At 45.7% G+C, this 14,496-nt stretch overlaps 1 protein-coding gene across 10 annotated transcripts in view; it reads left to right on the top strand.

The window, feature by feature from the left end:
• The window catches only part of PPIP5K1 (diphosphoinositol pentakisphosphate kinase 1), a 273,000-nt gene that overhangs the window by 202,297 nt on the left and 56,207 nt on the right, over positions 1–14,496 (top strand). For 6 of the 10 annotated variants that reach the window (XM_073568589.1, XM_073568594.1, XM_073568591.1 and 3 more), the window contains one exon: positions 6,967–7,029. The exons of the other annotated variants lie outside the window; for them this stretch is intronic. In XM_073568589.1, the coding sequence (XP_073424690.1) occupies positions 6,967–7,029 (63 nt within the window). The remainder of the gene's footprint in view (positions 1–6,966; positions 7,030–14,496) is intronic. 10 annotated transcript variants of the gene reach the window in all.

The raw sequence follows: 14,496 nt of genomic DNA, 5'->3' as shown, positions 1-14,496 counted from the left end.
ACTAACCTTAACCCTAACCCTGACCCTAACCCTTAACCAAACCATACTTAACCCTAACCCAAACCCTAACTAACCTTAACCCTAACCCTGACCCTAACCCTTAACCAAACCATACTTGACCCTAACCCTGACCCTAACCCTTAACCAAACCATACTTAACCCTAACCCAAACCCTAACTAACCTTAACCCTAACCCTGACCCTAACCCTTAACCAAACCATACTTAACCCAAACCCTAACTAACCTTAACCCTAACCCTAACCCTGACCCTTAACCAAACCATACTTAACCCTAACCCCAACCCTAACTAACCTTAACCCTAACCCTGACCCTAACCCTTAACCAAACCATACTTAACCCTGACCCTAACCCTTAACCAAACCATACTTAACCCTAACCCAAACCCTAACTAACCTTAACCCTAACCCTAACCCTGACCCTAACCCTTAACCAAACCATACTTAACCCTAACCCAAACCCTAACTAACCTTAACCCTAACCCTGACCCTAACCCTTAACCAAACCATACTTAACCCTAACCCTGACCCTAACCCTGACCCTAACCCTTAACCAAACCATACTTAACCCTAACCCAAACCCTAACTAACCTTAACCCTAACCCTGACCCTAACCCTTAACCAAACCATACTTAACCCTAACCCTTAACCAAACCATACTTAACCCTAACCCTGACCCTAACCCTTAACCAAACCATACTTAACCCTGACCCTAACCCCAACCCTAACCCTGACCCTAACCCTAAACCCCCTTAACTAACCCTAACTCTAACCCAAACCCCTAAATTCCATGGTTAACAAAAAAAAACGCATGTGCAAAAAAAACGCATACATGAGCATGCCAGTGCGCACGTATGCGCATCCATAGGCTATAATGGCCATTTTTAGCACAAAACGTGCGCATACGTGCGCATGCGCTTTTTTGCAGGGCCAAAAAATGCAACATGCTGCGTCTGGAAAATACAAACGCACACCCCAAAAAAACGCAGCGCATGAAAATCGCATACGTGCGCTTACCAGCGCGCAGGTATGCGCACCCATGTTAAATATAGGGGAAAAAACGCATGCGCACGTATGCGTTTTTTTCCAGCGCAAAAAAACGCAAATGTGAAACCAGCCTTACTTATGATCACTCCAAGTCTGAAACGTTCTTACCATTACACGGGCAAGGTACATTAGTAGATCTACAGTATGGTAACATTTTTGTCATATCACATAGGGTTGAAGTCATATAAGGAGAATACAGACTTGGTGACGCATTTTCTACTGCCAGGGTAAACTTTTTTATGTCCAGCTAAAATGAATGCCCATTTTAAATAGTCTAGTTGCATAATAGAATTTTTTTTCTTGAAATATTTTGAGGGCTTTTGGTTCCTTCTATTTTTTTCTAAATTGTACTGTTGATGAGTCAATCATTTCCTTTTTCTATAAAATTTCAGACCAGAGAAGAATTCATTGACTTTGTTGGAGCTATACGCTATTTACAGCATTGCTCATCAGTAATGGCCATAATCGGTGTATGTGCTACCAAGATTAGAGACCCCTATACTTGTATTCTGCAATGGCTATGTGCTCTGTTATAGAGACACAAAAACACATAGCTCAAACTTTTTTAGATCTAAAGCCTTAAAGGGGTTGTCCACTGCTAAAGTCAAACTTATCAATTGACCAAGGTAGGTGTAAAACAAGCTCATACTCACGTTCTACTCCTCTGTAGTTACAGTCATATGTAAAAGTTTGGGCACCCCTATTATTGTTAACCTTTTTTCTTTATAACAATTTTGGTTTTTGCAACAGCTATTTCAGTTTCATATATCTAATAACTGATGGACTCAGGTATATTTCTGGATTCAAATGAGGTTTATTGCACTAACAGAAAATGTGCAATCTGCATTTAAACAAAATTTGACCGGTGCAAAAGTATGGGCACCCTTATCATTTTCTTGATTTGAACACTCCTAACTACTTTTTACTGACTTCCTGAAGCACTAAATTGGTTTTGTAACCTCATTGAGCTTTGAACTTCATAGCCAGGTGTATCAAATCATGAGAAAAGGTATTTAAAGTGGCCACTTGCAAGTAGTTCTCCTATTTGATTCTCCTATGAAGTGTGGCATCATGGGCTCCTCAAAACAACTGTCAAATGATCTGAAAACAAAGATTATTCAACATAGCTTTTCAGGGGAAGGATACAAAAAGTTGTCTCAGAGATTTAACCTGTCAGTTTCCACTGTGAGGAACATAGTAAGGAAATGGAAGAACACAGGTACAGTTCTTGTTAAGCCCAGAAGTGGCAGGCCAAGAAAAATATCAGAAAGGCAGAGAAGAAGAATGGTGAGAACAGTCAAGGACAATCCACAGACCACCTCCAAAGACCTGCAGCATCATCTTGCTGCAGATGGTGTCACTGTGCATCGGTCAACAATACAGCGCATGCATAACGATTTTTTGTATGACCAAACAACTCAATCTTTGTTTCATCAGTTCACAGGACCTTCTTCCAAAATGTAACTGGCTTGTCCAAATGTGCTTTTGCATACCTCAGGCGACTCTGTTTGTGGCGTGCTTGCAGAAACGGCTTCTTTCGCATCACTCTCCCATACAGCTTCTCCTTGTGCAAAGTGCGCTGTATTGTTGACCGATGCACAGTGACACCATCTGCAGCAAGATGATGCTGCCGGTCTTTGGAGGTGGTCTGTGGATTGTCCTTGACTGTTCTCAGCATTCTTCTTCTCTGCCTTTCTGATATTTTTCTTGGCCTGCCACTTCTGGGCTTAACAAGAACTGTACCTGTGTTCTTCCATTTCCTTACTATGTTCCTCACAGTGGAAACTAACATGTTAAATCTCTGAGACAACTTTTTGTATCCTTCCCCTGAAAAGCTATGTTGAATAATCTTTGTTTTCAGATTATTTGAGAGTTGTTTTGAGGAGCCCATGATGCCACTCTTCATAGGAGAATCAAATAGGAGAACTACTTGCAAGTGGCCACCTTAAATACCTTTTCTCATGATTTGATACACCTGGCTATGAAGTTCAAAGCTCAATGAGGTTACAAAACCAATTTAGTGCTTCAGGAAGTCAGTAAAAAGTAGTTAGGAGTGTTCAAATCAAGAAAATGATAAGGGTGCCCATACTTTTGCACCGGTCAAATTTTGTTTAAATGCAGATTGCACATTTTCTGTTAGTACAATAAACCTCATTTGAATCCAGAAATATAACTGAGTCCATCAGTTATTAGATATATGAAACTGAAATGGCTGTTGCAAAAACCAAAATTGTTATAAAGAAAAAAGGTTAACATTAATAGGGGTGCCCAAACTTTTACATATGACTGTAGCTTTGCATCCATTGCCAGTCTGACGGCATCAATCATGAAATATGAGGTGGGGGTGTCATGTGAGCACTGCCGCCAATCAGCAGCCGCAGTACAGCTGCAGCGTTCAGTTTGTCTGAGCCAAGTGGAAGAAATAATCAATAAAGGTTGTTTTCGTCATGAAAGAAAGGAGATGGTTTCTTTGCTGTTTTTACGTTAAATGTCAGTATATACCGGTACATTGAATGATTCCCATGATTTGTAAGTACAAGATTCAGTATGTATGTGGTCTTGCATCCAGTGTGTTTTTGACCTCTAGTCTGCATTTCACACTGTCACTTTGCAGTGTTTGTCATACATTTAGCTCCTAAAAATATTAGTTGCAATCTTACATAGTTATGTGTATATATTAAGGTGTACATGGAGGTTAATAAATCCGTATCTTGCTTGAAAATTGCTGGGAGCTTTCAAATTAAAATCAGTATAAAGAAGTAATGAAACAAATAGTGATGAGCGAACGTGCTCGGATAAGGTGTTATCCGCCCATGCTCGTGTGCTAATAGAGAGTCTTCGGCGTTCTCAAAAAATTTGCTTGAGCCCCTGCAGCTGCATGTCTCATGGCTGTTGGAAAGCCGCATCACTTGTGGGAATTGCCTAACAAACAGCTGTGATACATTTAACCGCTGAGGCTCAAACATTTTTTTTTGAGCATGCTGAAGACACTCGGTTATCACATGAGCGTGCTCGAATAACACCTTATTCAAGCACGTTCGCTCATCACTTTTTTTTCCATTAGTCCTATATATACAACAGAAAATGTAAATTAATCTGGGCAGTACAGAGGAATATAAGCCTGTAGACTGTGAGCCCTCGCGGGCAGGGTCCCCTCTCCTTATCTACTTGTGTGTCCCTTGTCTTACACATGTTTATTATACTTGTCTATATTTCCCCTTTTCACATGTAAAGCGCCATGGAATAAATGGCGCTATATAAATGCATAATAATAATATATTCCCGTCAATATACAGGGTGGGCCATTTATATGGACACACCTAAATAAAATAGGATTGGTTGGTGATATCAACTTCCAGTTTGTGGCACATTAGTATATGGGAGTGGGGAAACTTTTCAAGATGGGTGTTGACCATGATGGCCATTTTGAAGTCGGCCATTTTGGATCCGACTATTTTCAATGGGAAGAGGGTTATGTGACACATCAAACTTATTGAGAATTTCACAAGAAAAACAATGGTGTGCTTGGTTTTAACATAACTTTATTCTTTTATGATTTATTTAATAATTATTTTATTTTTAAGGTGCCAACATATTCCGCAGCACTTTACACTTACAAGTTTATGACCACTTTTAAAATGTGTGTTTAAAGAGCTGCCCATTGTGTTGGATTGTCAATGCAACCCTTTTCTCCCACTCTTGACACACTGATAGCAACACTGCAGAAGAAATGCTAGCACAGGCTTCCAGTATCCATTGTTTCAGATGCTGCACATCTCGTATCTTCACAGCATAGACAATTGCCTTCAGATGACTCCAAAGATTAAAGTCTAAGGGGCTCAGATCGGGAGACCTTGGTGGTCATTCAACTGGCCCACGATGACCAATCCACTTTCCAGGAAACTGTTCATGTAGGAATGCTTGGACCAGACACCATAATTGATGGTGTGGTATATGGGGTACAAAGATAGTGGGGCGTACAAAGATAGATATCTGAAATTGCTACATGATAATGTGTTGCCCTCTTTATGCACTGAAGATGGCACGTTCCCTGAGTTTTTCCAGCAAGGTGGTGCACCACCATTATCCGAGCATTCCTACAAGGAATATGACCCCCTTAGACTAGCATTTCTTCTGCGGTGTTGCTATCAGTGTTTCAAGAGTGGGAGAAGAGGGTTGCATTGACAATACAACGCAATGGGAAGCACTTTGAACACATTTTATAAGTGGTCATAAACTTGTAAATAACTCATGAAAGAATGAAGTTAAATTAAAACCAAGCACACCATTGTTTTTCTTGTGGAATTCTCAATAAGTTTGATTTGTCACATAACCCTCTTCCCATTGGAAAAAATAAAGTTGGATCCAAAATGGCCGACTCCAATATGGCCACCATGGACACCACCCATCTTGAAAAGTTTCCCCCCTCCCATATATTAATGTGCCACAAACAGGAAGTTGATGTCACCAACCATTCCCATTTTAAGTGTATCCATATAAGTGTCCCACCCTGTACAGTGGAGCACAACGTCTGATATAAAGTAATGTGCAAAGAGGCATACTTCTGTATGTTCACCAAAGTATCTTGCCTTTAAGGCTGTCTTCATATGTGTAGTCTGACATACTATGTTCAGTAGAGAACCCGCCGGCAGAAGTTCTAGACTGGCACTTTGATCTCTGTTGCGGGTTTGTGGCTTGAACTGCTGTGAATCGAAAAACTTAAGACTAATTGCCATCCTTTAGGGTTAATTCTCTGCTTTGTATGTGCAAAATTGCAGCTTTGAAAATATGGATGGAAATTTTCTGTTGCAAAAACCAGTTGCAGTCATAACCAGGACATTGATAGAAAGATAGGGTGGGCATTTTGACGAATAAAACGAGTATACTGTGAAGGTAATAGTAAGGCCGGGATCACACATGCGAGGAATACGGCTGAGTCTCATGTTAATACCCGACACTCAGGAGCGGAGCGTGCGGCTCCATAGAAACACATGCAGCAACACGCTCCGCTCCTGAGTGCCGGCGACAGTGCCGGGTATTAACGTGTGAAACTCGGCCGTATTCCTCGCATGTGTGATCTCGGCCTAACAATTGTAATCTGAAGCTATTGATAACACGTATAGAGTGAAGCCAAATGTAAAGCTACAAGAAATCGTCATGTAACATGTTAAATTGTGCCCAATTGTGAACCAATAACCAGACTATTTGCCTACAGGAAAATAAACTCAGGTAAGCAAATCAGTATTTGCGGAACATGGCCCAACCATAATTCTTGGATCTTATAAGATTGGCAAACATGGCAAGGCATTCCAGAGTTTTAGTGGACATTGTGCATCATAAAAGGTACCCTGAAACAATCAGTCTTGGCATCCTTCTAAACGGAGAGACCGCAAGCTTGAGATGAGATTATCTGGCAAAACCTGACTCAAATGAATGAGCACTCTTTGTGGCAAAAAAAATTAGCTTTTTTTGTGTAATCCGAAAAAACCCTGTAAATCGGCATGTATCTTTGTGGTGGATACTATGATGCCCCTCATTTGAGTAACTCCGCTCTACAATTTTCAATAGCGTGTACTGTTGTTCTAAAGTCGAAAGTGAAACCTTTTAATTGGTCCAGTCCTGCTCCTCTTCTCGGGAATAATTGAGTATACTTGGTGCATTCTCTTATGGCACATGGCAACTTTTTTGGGCATGACATAGCCACATAAACTTACCCTTTGCTTTTCTATTGCATGTGGCTTCTAATAAGCATGCCAAGGCAAATGGCTGCAGTTTGGCCTCTAACACAAGCTGTGCTTGCAGTATGTTGTCCCAGGATCCTGTTGGTGTGTGAATGTGCCTGTCTAGGTGCCCAAGATCAGAATGTTAATGCCGATACTTGTGTTTTTTTTTTTTTCCTCAGAACTGTTGTCTATGCCAGCTGTAAAGCGATTTTCTGTGTCGTTTGCAAAGCATCCGACTAATGGTACGTTTGCTTCCTTGATTTGAAGTGTTGACTCACACTATTAACCCCATTTTTATTTTTCCGCTTTTTTTTTTCTTTTTCTGTCCGTTTTCCATCCAACAAGTCTTGTTCGTGTTGATATTGTGATGTGAACTCTTCCTCCCTTTTTTTTCCATCTTTTTTCTTCAAGTACGTTAATTTCGTCGTTTATGTCATATCATAATTCTTCATGCTCATCTACCAACTTTATCCAGTAGCAAGATGTTTCTCTGTTTAAAAAAAACTAATCAGTCTGAAATATAGTCCAGGATAATGGAAACACATAATTCAGAACAATGCTTTGATTTGTTTGCTGGTTTCTTCTATATTCCAGAGATTATTATTCTGCCTATCGGGAAAAAAATCATTATATACTTAACTATGGCTTCTTTGTGAGTATAAAGGAGGTCTTCTTTTGAGAAATTTTGGGATAGCACTTTAGCACTACAAGACTTTGCAAAAAAAATAATTGTTTAACCCCTTAAAGATGTGACTTAGTTACTTGATATGATCTCAAACTTTGATGCAGTCTCAATTCCTGAGTGAGTAACTTTCTGGTTAGGTGATCGCTGTGATATTCAGCCATCATTTGCCTCTAACAGCCGCGCGTTGAGTGGAGCTCCACCCGTGTCTGTAACCTTGTTCTTTAACCGCAGTGCATCATTTTATGCGCCCATCAACAACCCCTGACACAATTGTGGGGCAGCAATGGGTTTCCTTGACAGTCACGGGTCTGCTGAACACCCCCATGCCTGTCATGATGGTACTACTGTGAACGCCAACTCCTGCCCAGTGTTTATAGGAAACCTTGTTTTTTCTGTATACTGTGGTATTGCTGCATATACAGTGGGGAAAAAAAGTATTTAGTCAGCCACCAATTGTGCAAGTTCTCCCACTTAAAAAGATGAGAGACCTGTAATTGACATCATAGGTAGACCACAACTATGAGAGTCAAAATGAGAAAATAAATCCAGAAGATCCCTTGTCTGATTTGGCAAGATTTATTTTGCAAATTATGGTGGAAAATAAGTATTTGGTCACCTAAAAACATGCAAGATTTCTGGCTCTCACAGACCTGTAACTTCTTAAGAGGCTCCTCTGTCCTCCATTCATCACCTATAGTAATGGCACCTGTATGAACTTGTCATCTGTATAAGACACCTGTCCACAACCTCAAACAGTCCCAGTCCAAACTCCACTATGGTGAAGACCAAAGAGCTGTCGAAGGACACCAGAAACAAAATTGTAGCTCTGCACCAGGCTGGGAAGACTGAATCTACAATAGGCAAGCAGCTTGGTGTGATGAGATCAACTGTGGCAGCAATAATGAGAAAATGGAAGACCTACAAGACCACTGATAATCTCCCTTGATCTGGGGTTCCACGCATGAGCTCAACTCATGGGGTCAAAATGGTCACAAGAACGGTGAACAAAAATCCCAGAACAACACGGGGGACCTAGTGAATGACCTGCAAGAGCTGGGACCACCATAGCAAAGGCTACCAGGGATTTAGATCCTACAGTGCCAGACATGTCCCCCTGCTTAAAGCCAGTACATGTTCGGGCCCATCTGAAATTTGCTAGAGAGCATTTGGATTATCTAGAAGAGTATTGGGAGAATGTCGTATGGTCTGATGAAACCAAAGTCGAACTGTTTAGTAGAAGCAAAGCTCGTCGTGTTTGGAGGAGACAAGATGCTGAGTTGCATCCAAAGAACACCACATCTACTGTGAAGCATGGGGGTGGCAACATCATGCTTTGGGGCTGTTTCCCTGCAAAGGGACCAGGACGACTGATCCATGTACATGAAAGAATGAATGGGGCCATGTATCGTAAGATTTTGAGTGCAAACCTCCTTCCATCAGCAAGGGCATTGAAGATGAAGCGTGGATGGGTCTTTCAGCAAGGTAATGATCCCAAGAACACCGCCAGGGCAACGGAGTTGCTTCGTAAAAAGCATATGAAGGTCCTGGAGTGGCCTAGCCAGTCTCCAGATCTCAACGTTTGACCTCTGTCATTGCCAACAAAGGATATATAACAAAATATTGAGATGAACTTTTGTTAATGACCAAATACTTATTTTCCACCATAATTTGCAAAATAAATTTTTCCAAATCAGACTAGTCTGGATTTTTCTCATTTTGACTCTCATAGTTGTGGTCTACCTAAGATGTCAATTACAGGCCTCTCTCATCTTTTTAAGTGGAAGAACTTGCACAATTGGTGGATGACTAAACACTTTTTTTGCCACTGTAGCACAAACGATCAGACGATAGTAGGTTCAGGTCTCTTAAGGAGACTAATAAAAGCAGTGAAAAGTGGAAAAAGAAAATTAAAAATATATAAAAGTTCAAAACGCCCCCCATTTCTCCTTCGTCTCATTGGGGGACACAGATACTGTGGGTGTATGCTTCTGCCGCTAGGAGGCTGACACTAAGTGAAAAAAAGAGGTTAGCTCCTCCTCCGCAGTATACACCCTCGCCCCTATTGCGGGCGGAAATCAGTTTTTTGCTTAGTGTCCTATGGAGGCACACACATTCTGGATCTCTCCAGACTATTTTTTTTTTTTCTAGTTTACTATGAAGATGAGACAGGGGCGACGGATCCTATTGAAAGGGTCTGATCTCCCCAAACCATCCACGGGCGAGCACGCGTTGAGTATAGTCTCCGCGTATACTTTCCCGCACCGAGGGACATATCTGGGACTTTTCCCCAGACTTCTATTTTTAATTGTTATTTTATGAAGATGAGACAGGGGCAACGCATCCTATTGAAAGGATCCGATTTCCCCAAACCATCAACGGGCGAGCACGTGCGAGTATCCCTCCACATATCCTTTCCCGCGATGTGGGACATTATGCCAGACTTAGCCCTGTCCAACCCTAGGTATTGAAACCATTTGCTTGCACAGAGGCACAAGACTAGTCTGTGCGGCCCCCACTGCTCCACCAATGGTAGACGGCGGTGCTGCAAGGTGGCGGACGGTCCCTCTCCTCACCCCCTGAAGGGGATAGATGGAGCTAGGGTGCCTGCACCGTCCTATTTTTTATCAAAGACCCCCTCACATACCTGCGCTCAGGCTGAAGAGGATCATCGGTGAGGAGAGGGTCGGGGAGGGCTCCTGCGAAGATTTCGGGCTGGAGCCGACAGGAACGCTGCGCCGGTCAGTAGCACCATTTTTTGGTACCGCGCCCCCCCCTCCCCGGATGGGAGGGGAAAAATTGAGGCCGCGGCTGGAAGTTCCACCCTCGGGGCCGCGTGTCACTTCCGGCAGCCCACCCCACACTCGGCGGCGGTAAAAATCGAGGCCCCGGCTTCGGAGCACGGGCTAGGCCGCAAAGTGGGAGTACCGCCCCTAGAGCGATTTTACAGGCTGGTGCGAGGAGTTAGGCGCGCGATTTAAAGGAAGCATCCAGGTCGGGGGGGGCGCAGGACTGGGGTAAGTGCTGCCCGAGGGGCTACCTCTTCCCCATATCCCCAGCAGCGGACAGATACAGCATATCCGAAAAAAGCAAAGACGCACACGTTCTTTTACGCGGCATGCATCTCTTGTCGGACTGCGTTTCCGCGGGCGCAGAGCAAGCGTTTATGTGAAGCCTGCAAATCCAAACGCTCCCAGGAGCCCTCCCCTGCGACCGCGACCAATGTATCAAATCCCCCGGAGTGCGCCCGATCACTCACAGTACATGGCGTCGCTTACGAGAGCAATAGAATCCCTTCAAGCCCCAGATAGGGGTAGGGACAGTGTCTCGCCGCCTTTAGAGGGAACCTCCACCTCACAGGAGCCTCCGGCCTGCAGGGGGCTGCCCTCACTCCAGGCAGACTCGGGGGGGAAACGAATCCACACGGTGTCGCCCAGTCCATTCGGTGCCTTCGGCATCCGTAAGATCTGCTTCTCGCTCCCCGTCACCAGTGGTTGATAGCGAGCAGACCTCAGATTGCGACTCAGACGAGCCCATTGACCTGGACACTCCAGAGTCTCGTGAAACAGTGGACAGCCTTATAGAAGCCATCAATCAGACCCTGGGGATTGAGGATGATACCGCAGCGGCTACGGGGCATAAAGTGGCATGTAAACGAGTGAAGCAGCCGCACAGAATTTTTTTTTTTTCCTCTCACCCTGAGTTTGAGGACAAAACAGCGTTTTTCTCGGGTTAAAGGGCACTCGAAACGCGTTATCCATTTGCTCCGGATCTCCGTAAACAATGGATGAAATCCCCGATAGTGGATCCTCTGGTTTCACGCCTGGCCACTAAGACCCTGTTATCTGTCCCTATGGTTTCCTCGATTAAAGATCCCACGGGACTGCCTTATTGAGAGCCTAGCTCGTTCAGTATATGAGGCGTCAGGGTCTGCACTCGCTCCCTCGTTCGCAGCAACTTGGGTAGCCAAGGCTATGATATCATAGTCAGAAGCATTAAACAAGGTTGCGCAGGAGCAGGATCTACCTGCAGAGATCTCGGAGGTCACAGGTCAGATGACGATAGCCGGATATTATGTAATGAAATGCGTCTTTGGATGCGGCCAATTGTTCAGCACTTGCTGCCGCTAATGCAATCTCTATCTGAAGAGCCCTATGGTTGAGGACATGGCGGGCCGATTCTACTTCCAAGAAGTTCTTGACTTCCCTGCCTTATCAGTGCGGCCGCCTATTTTTGGATCAACTTATCTCCGACTCCACAGGAGGAAAGAGCAGGTTTCTCCCCCAACAGAAGGTTAAATCGTTTTTTCGTCACCCGGTTCAGGCACGTTTTCGGGCCTTTCGCAGTGCCACCGGCCATTCTAGGCCGGGCGTGACGGCATTGGTCAGGTGGCGGCCGCTAAGCAGCCTGAGCCTGGTCCGGGACCCGAATAGGAGACCGGTCTGGGGTCATGCGTTAAGACTCCGGGTGGACTACGGGGCCCAATTCCGCCACCTCAGGCCGCCCCAACCAGGATAGGGAGTGGCAGGTCATATAGAGCCAACCCATTGGGGAGAATGCGTGCTCAACAGGCCAGATCGAGGGGACCCAGATCCTAAGGATCATCGGCCAAATGACTCGAAGTCTTTACCAGACGACACCAGCAAAGTGGGCGGCCGCCTATTCTGTTTTCACCACGTCTGGGCCAACATCGCTCATGACACATCGGTAAAAGAATTGGTGTCCTCAGGTTACAAAATAGAATGTCAGATACCCTCCAAGATGGTTTTTTCTTTCCCGGCTTCCCAGGGTGGATACCCAGGTAAGGGCTCTATTGGGAGCCATCAAGTCGCTCCTGCACAACGGAGTCATTGTTCCAGTGCCGGAACACGGAAGAGCTCAGGGGTTCTATTCAAACCTTTTTGCGGTTCCCAAAAAGGACGGGTCTGTCAGGCCTGTTTTGGACCTAAAGCTTCTGAACAAATTCATCAGGATCAGACATTTCCGGATGGAGTCTCTCCGTTCAGTCATAGCGGTCATGGAGCAGTGAGAATACTTGGCCTCAATTGACAGCCAGGACGCATTTCTGCATATTCCAATTTTTTCCTCCTCATCAGAGGCAGCTACGCTTCGCCATCAGCGTTCAGCATTTTAAGTTCGTAGCGCTACCCTTTCGGATAGCCACGGCTCCCAGAGTGTTCACAAAGGTTATGGCAATTGTCAGGGCCACACTGCATTCTTGAGGCATAGTCGCCTTGCCTTATCTGGACGACCTCTTCGTCAAGGGCCCGTCAATACGGGCAAGTGAGGAAGGTGTCAACATCACGCTAGATACTCTTGCCGCTTAGATGGTTGGTCAATGCAAAGAAATCATCCCTTGTGCCAGCTCAGAGGATCTCCTTCCTAGGAATGATCTTCGACACTTTCTGAGGGTTGATAATTCTCCCTCAGGAAAGGGCGCTAGTCTCCGGCAGGGAGTCCGGACACTACGCCAACCAGTCCCTTATACCATCCGATCCGCGATAAGGATCCTAGGGAAAATGGTGGCAGCAATCGAAGCGATACCTTTCGTCCAGTTCCATCCTTCACCCCCTGCAGCACGCCTCGTGTCAGCCTGGGTCAAGAATCCTTTCACGCTCGATCAGCGGTGCAAACTGTCCTCTCAAGTCAGGCAGTCGCTTGGATGGTGGATAACCAGTTCCTCTCTGGCCTAGGGGAAACCTTTCCTCCCATGTCATGGGCTGATAATGACAATTGACGTCAGTCTCCTCGGTTGGGGAGCGGTGTTTCGCCACCACACAACCCAGAAACGGTGGTCTCCACAGGAGGCACGCCTCCCGATCAACTTATTGGGGGATACGAGCAATTCGGCTGGCTCTGCAGAGGTTTCATCACTTTCTAGCAGGCCCCCCCGTCCGGATTCCATCGGACATCGCCACAGCGGTGGTTTACTTAATTCGTCAGGGGGGCACCCGCAGCAGAACAACCATGCGCGAGGTGGAGCACTTTCTTCAGTGGGCCGAAGCACATCCCGGGAGTGGAAAATTGGGCGGCAGACTTCCTCAGCCGGCAGGGTCTTGCATCCGGAGAGTGGTCTCTACATCCCGAAGGTCTTCAACAGATTTGTCAACTGTGGGGAGCTCCGGATGTGGACCTGATGGTTTCCAGAGTGAATGCCAAGGTGCCCACATATGTCGCTCGGGCCAGGGACCCGCAGGCATTCGCGGTGGACGCGTTGGTTCTGCCATGGAACCAGTTTCGCCTCCCATATCTATTTCCCCCACTGCCACTACTCCCGAGAGTCAGCAAAGGAATCAAGACGGAAGGGGGGCCGGCGATTCTGCTGGCCCCAGACTGGCCCCGTCGAGCGTGGTACGCAGATCTAAGGCAGCTGCTCGCCGACGTTCCTGGGCGCCTGCTAGAGCGCCCAGATCTACCGTCTCAAGGGCCAATTTGCCACCCGAACTCAGGGACCCTGTGTTTGACAGCAGGGCCATTGAATCTTGGATTCTAACCCAGGCAGGTTTCGGGAGCAAGGTGGACGCTACAACGATTAGCGCCCGGAGGCCTGCTTCAGCATGAATTTACCACCACACCTGGAAGGTGTTCTTTGCTTGATGTCGAGGCCGCGGTGTTTCTCCGCTAAGATTCTCGATCTCCAACATCTTGGTTTTTCTCCAGTCGGGCTCAGAGAGTCCGGATAGCTCAGTCGGTAGAGCATTTGACTCGGGCTTTGCCCCAGGTTTCCGCAGGAGACAAATGTCGGCCTTATCCGTCCTGTTCCAGTGCAGGGTTGCTACCAATTTGCAGGTGAAAACTTTTCATCCGGGGAGTGTCCCACTTGATACCTCCCTATATGGCGCCGATGGACGCCTGGGTTCTTAACATGGTCTTAAGTGTTCTGCAGGAAGCTCCATTGGAACCGCTTCAGGATATCGCTTTGAGGTACCTTTCCTGGAAAGTTGTTCCCCTAGTGGCCATCACTTCCATCAGGCGGTTTTCAGAGCTGGCGGCTCTATCCTGTCGAGCTCCGTTCCTCACTTTCCAT

This window comes from Dendrobates tinctorius, unplaced genomic scaffold (assembly GCF_039654945.1).
Source record: "Dendrobates tinctorius isolate UK_male_01 unplaced genomic scaffold, ASM3965494v1 ptg000022l, whole genome shotgun sequence".
Lineage (NCBI taxonomy): Eukaryota > Metazoa > Chordata > Amphibia > Anura > Dendrobatidae > Dendrobates > Dendrobates tinctorius.
This window is presented reverse-complemented; position numbering and strand designations above follow the sequence as displayed.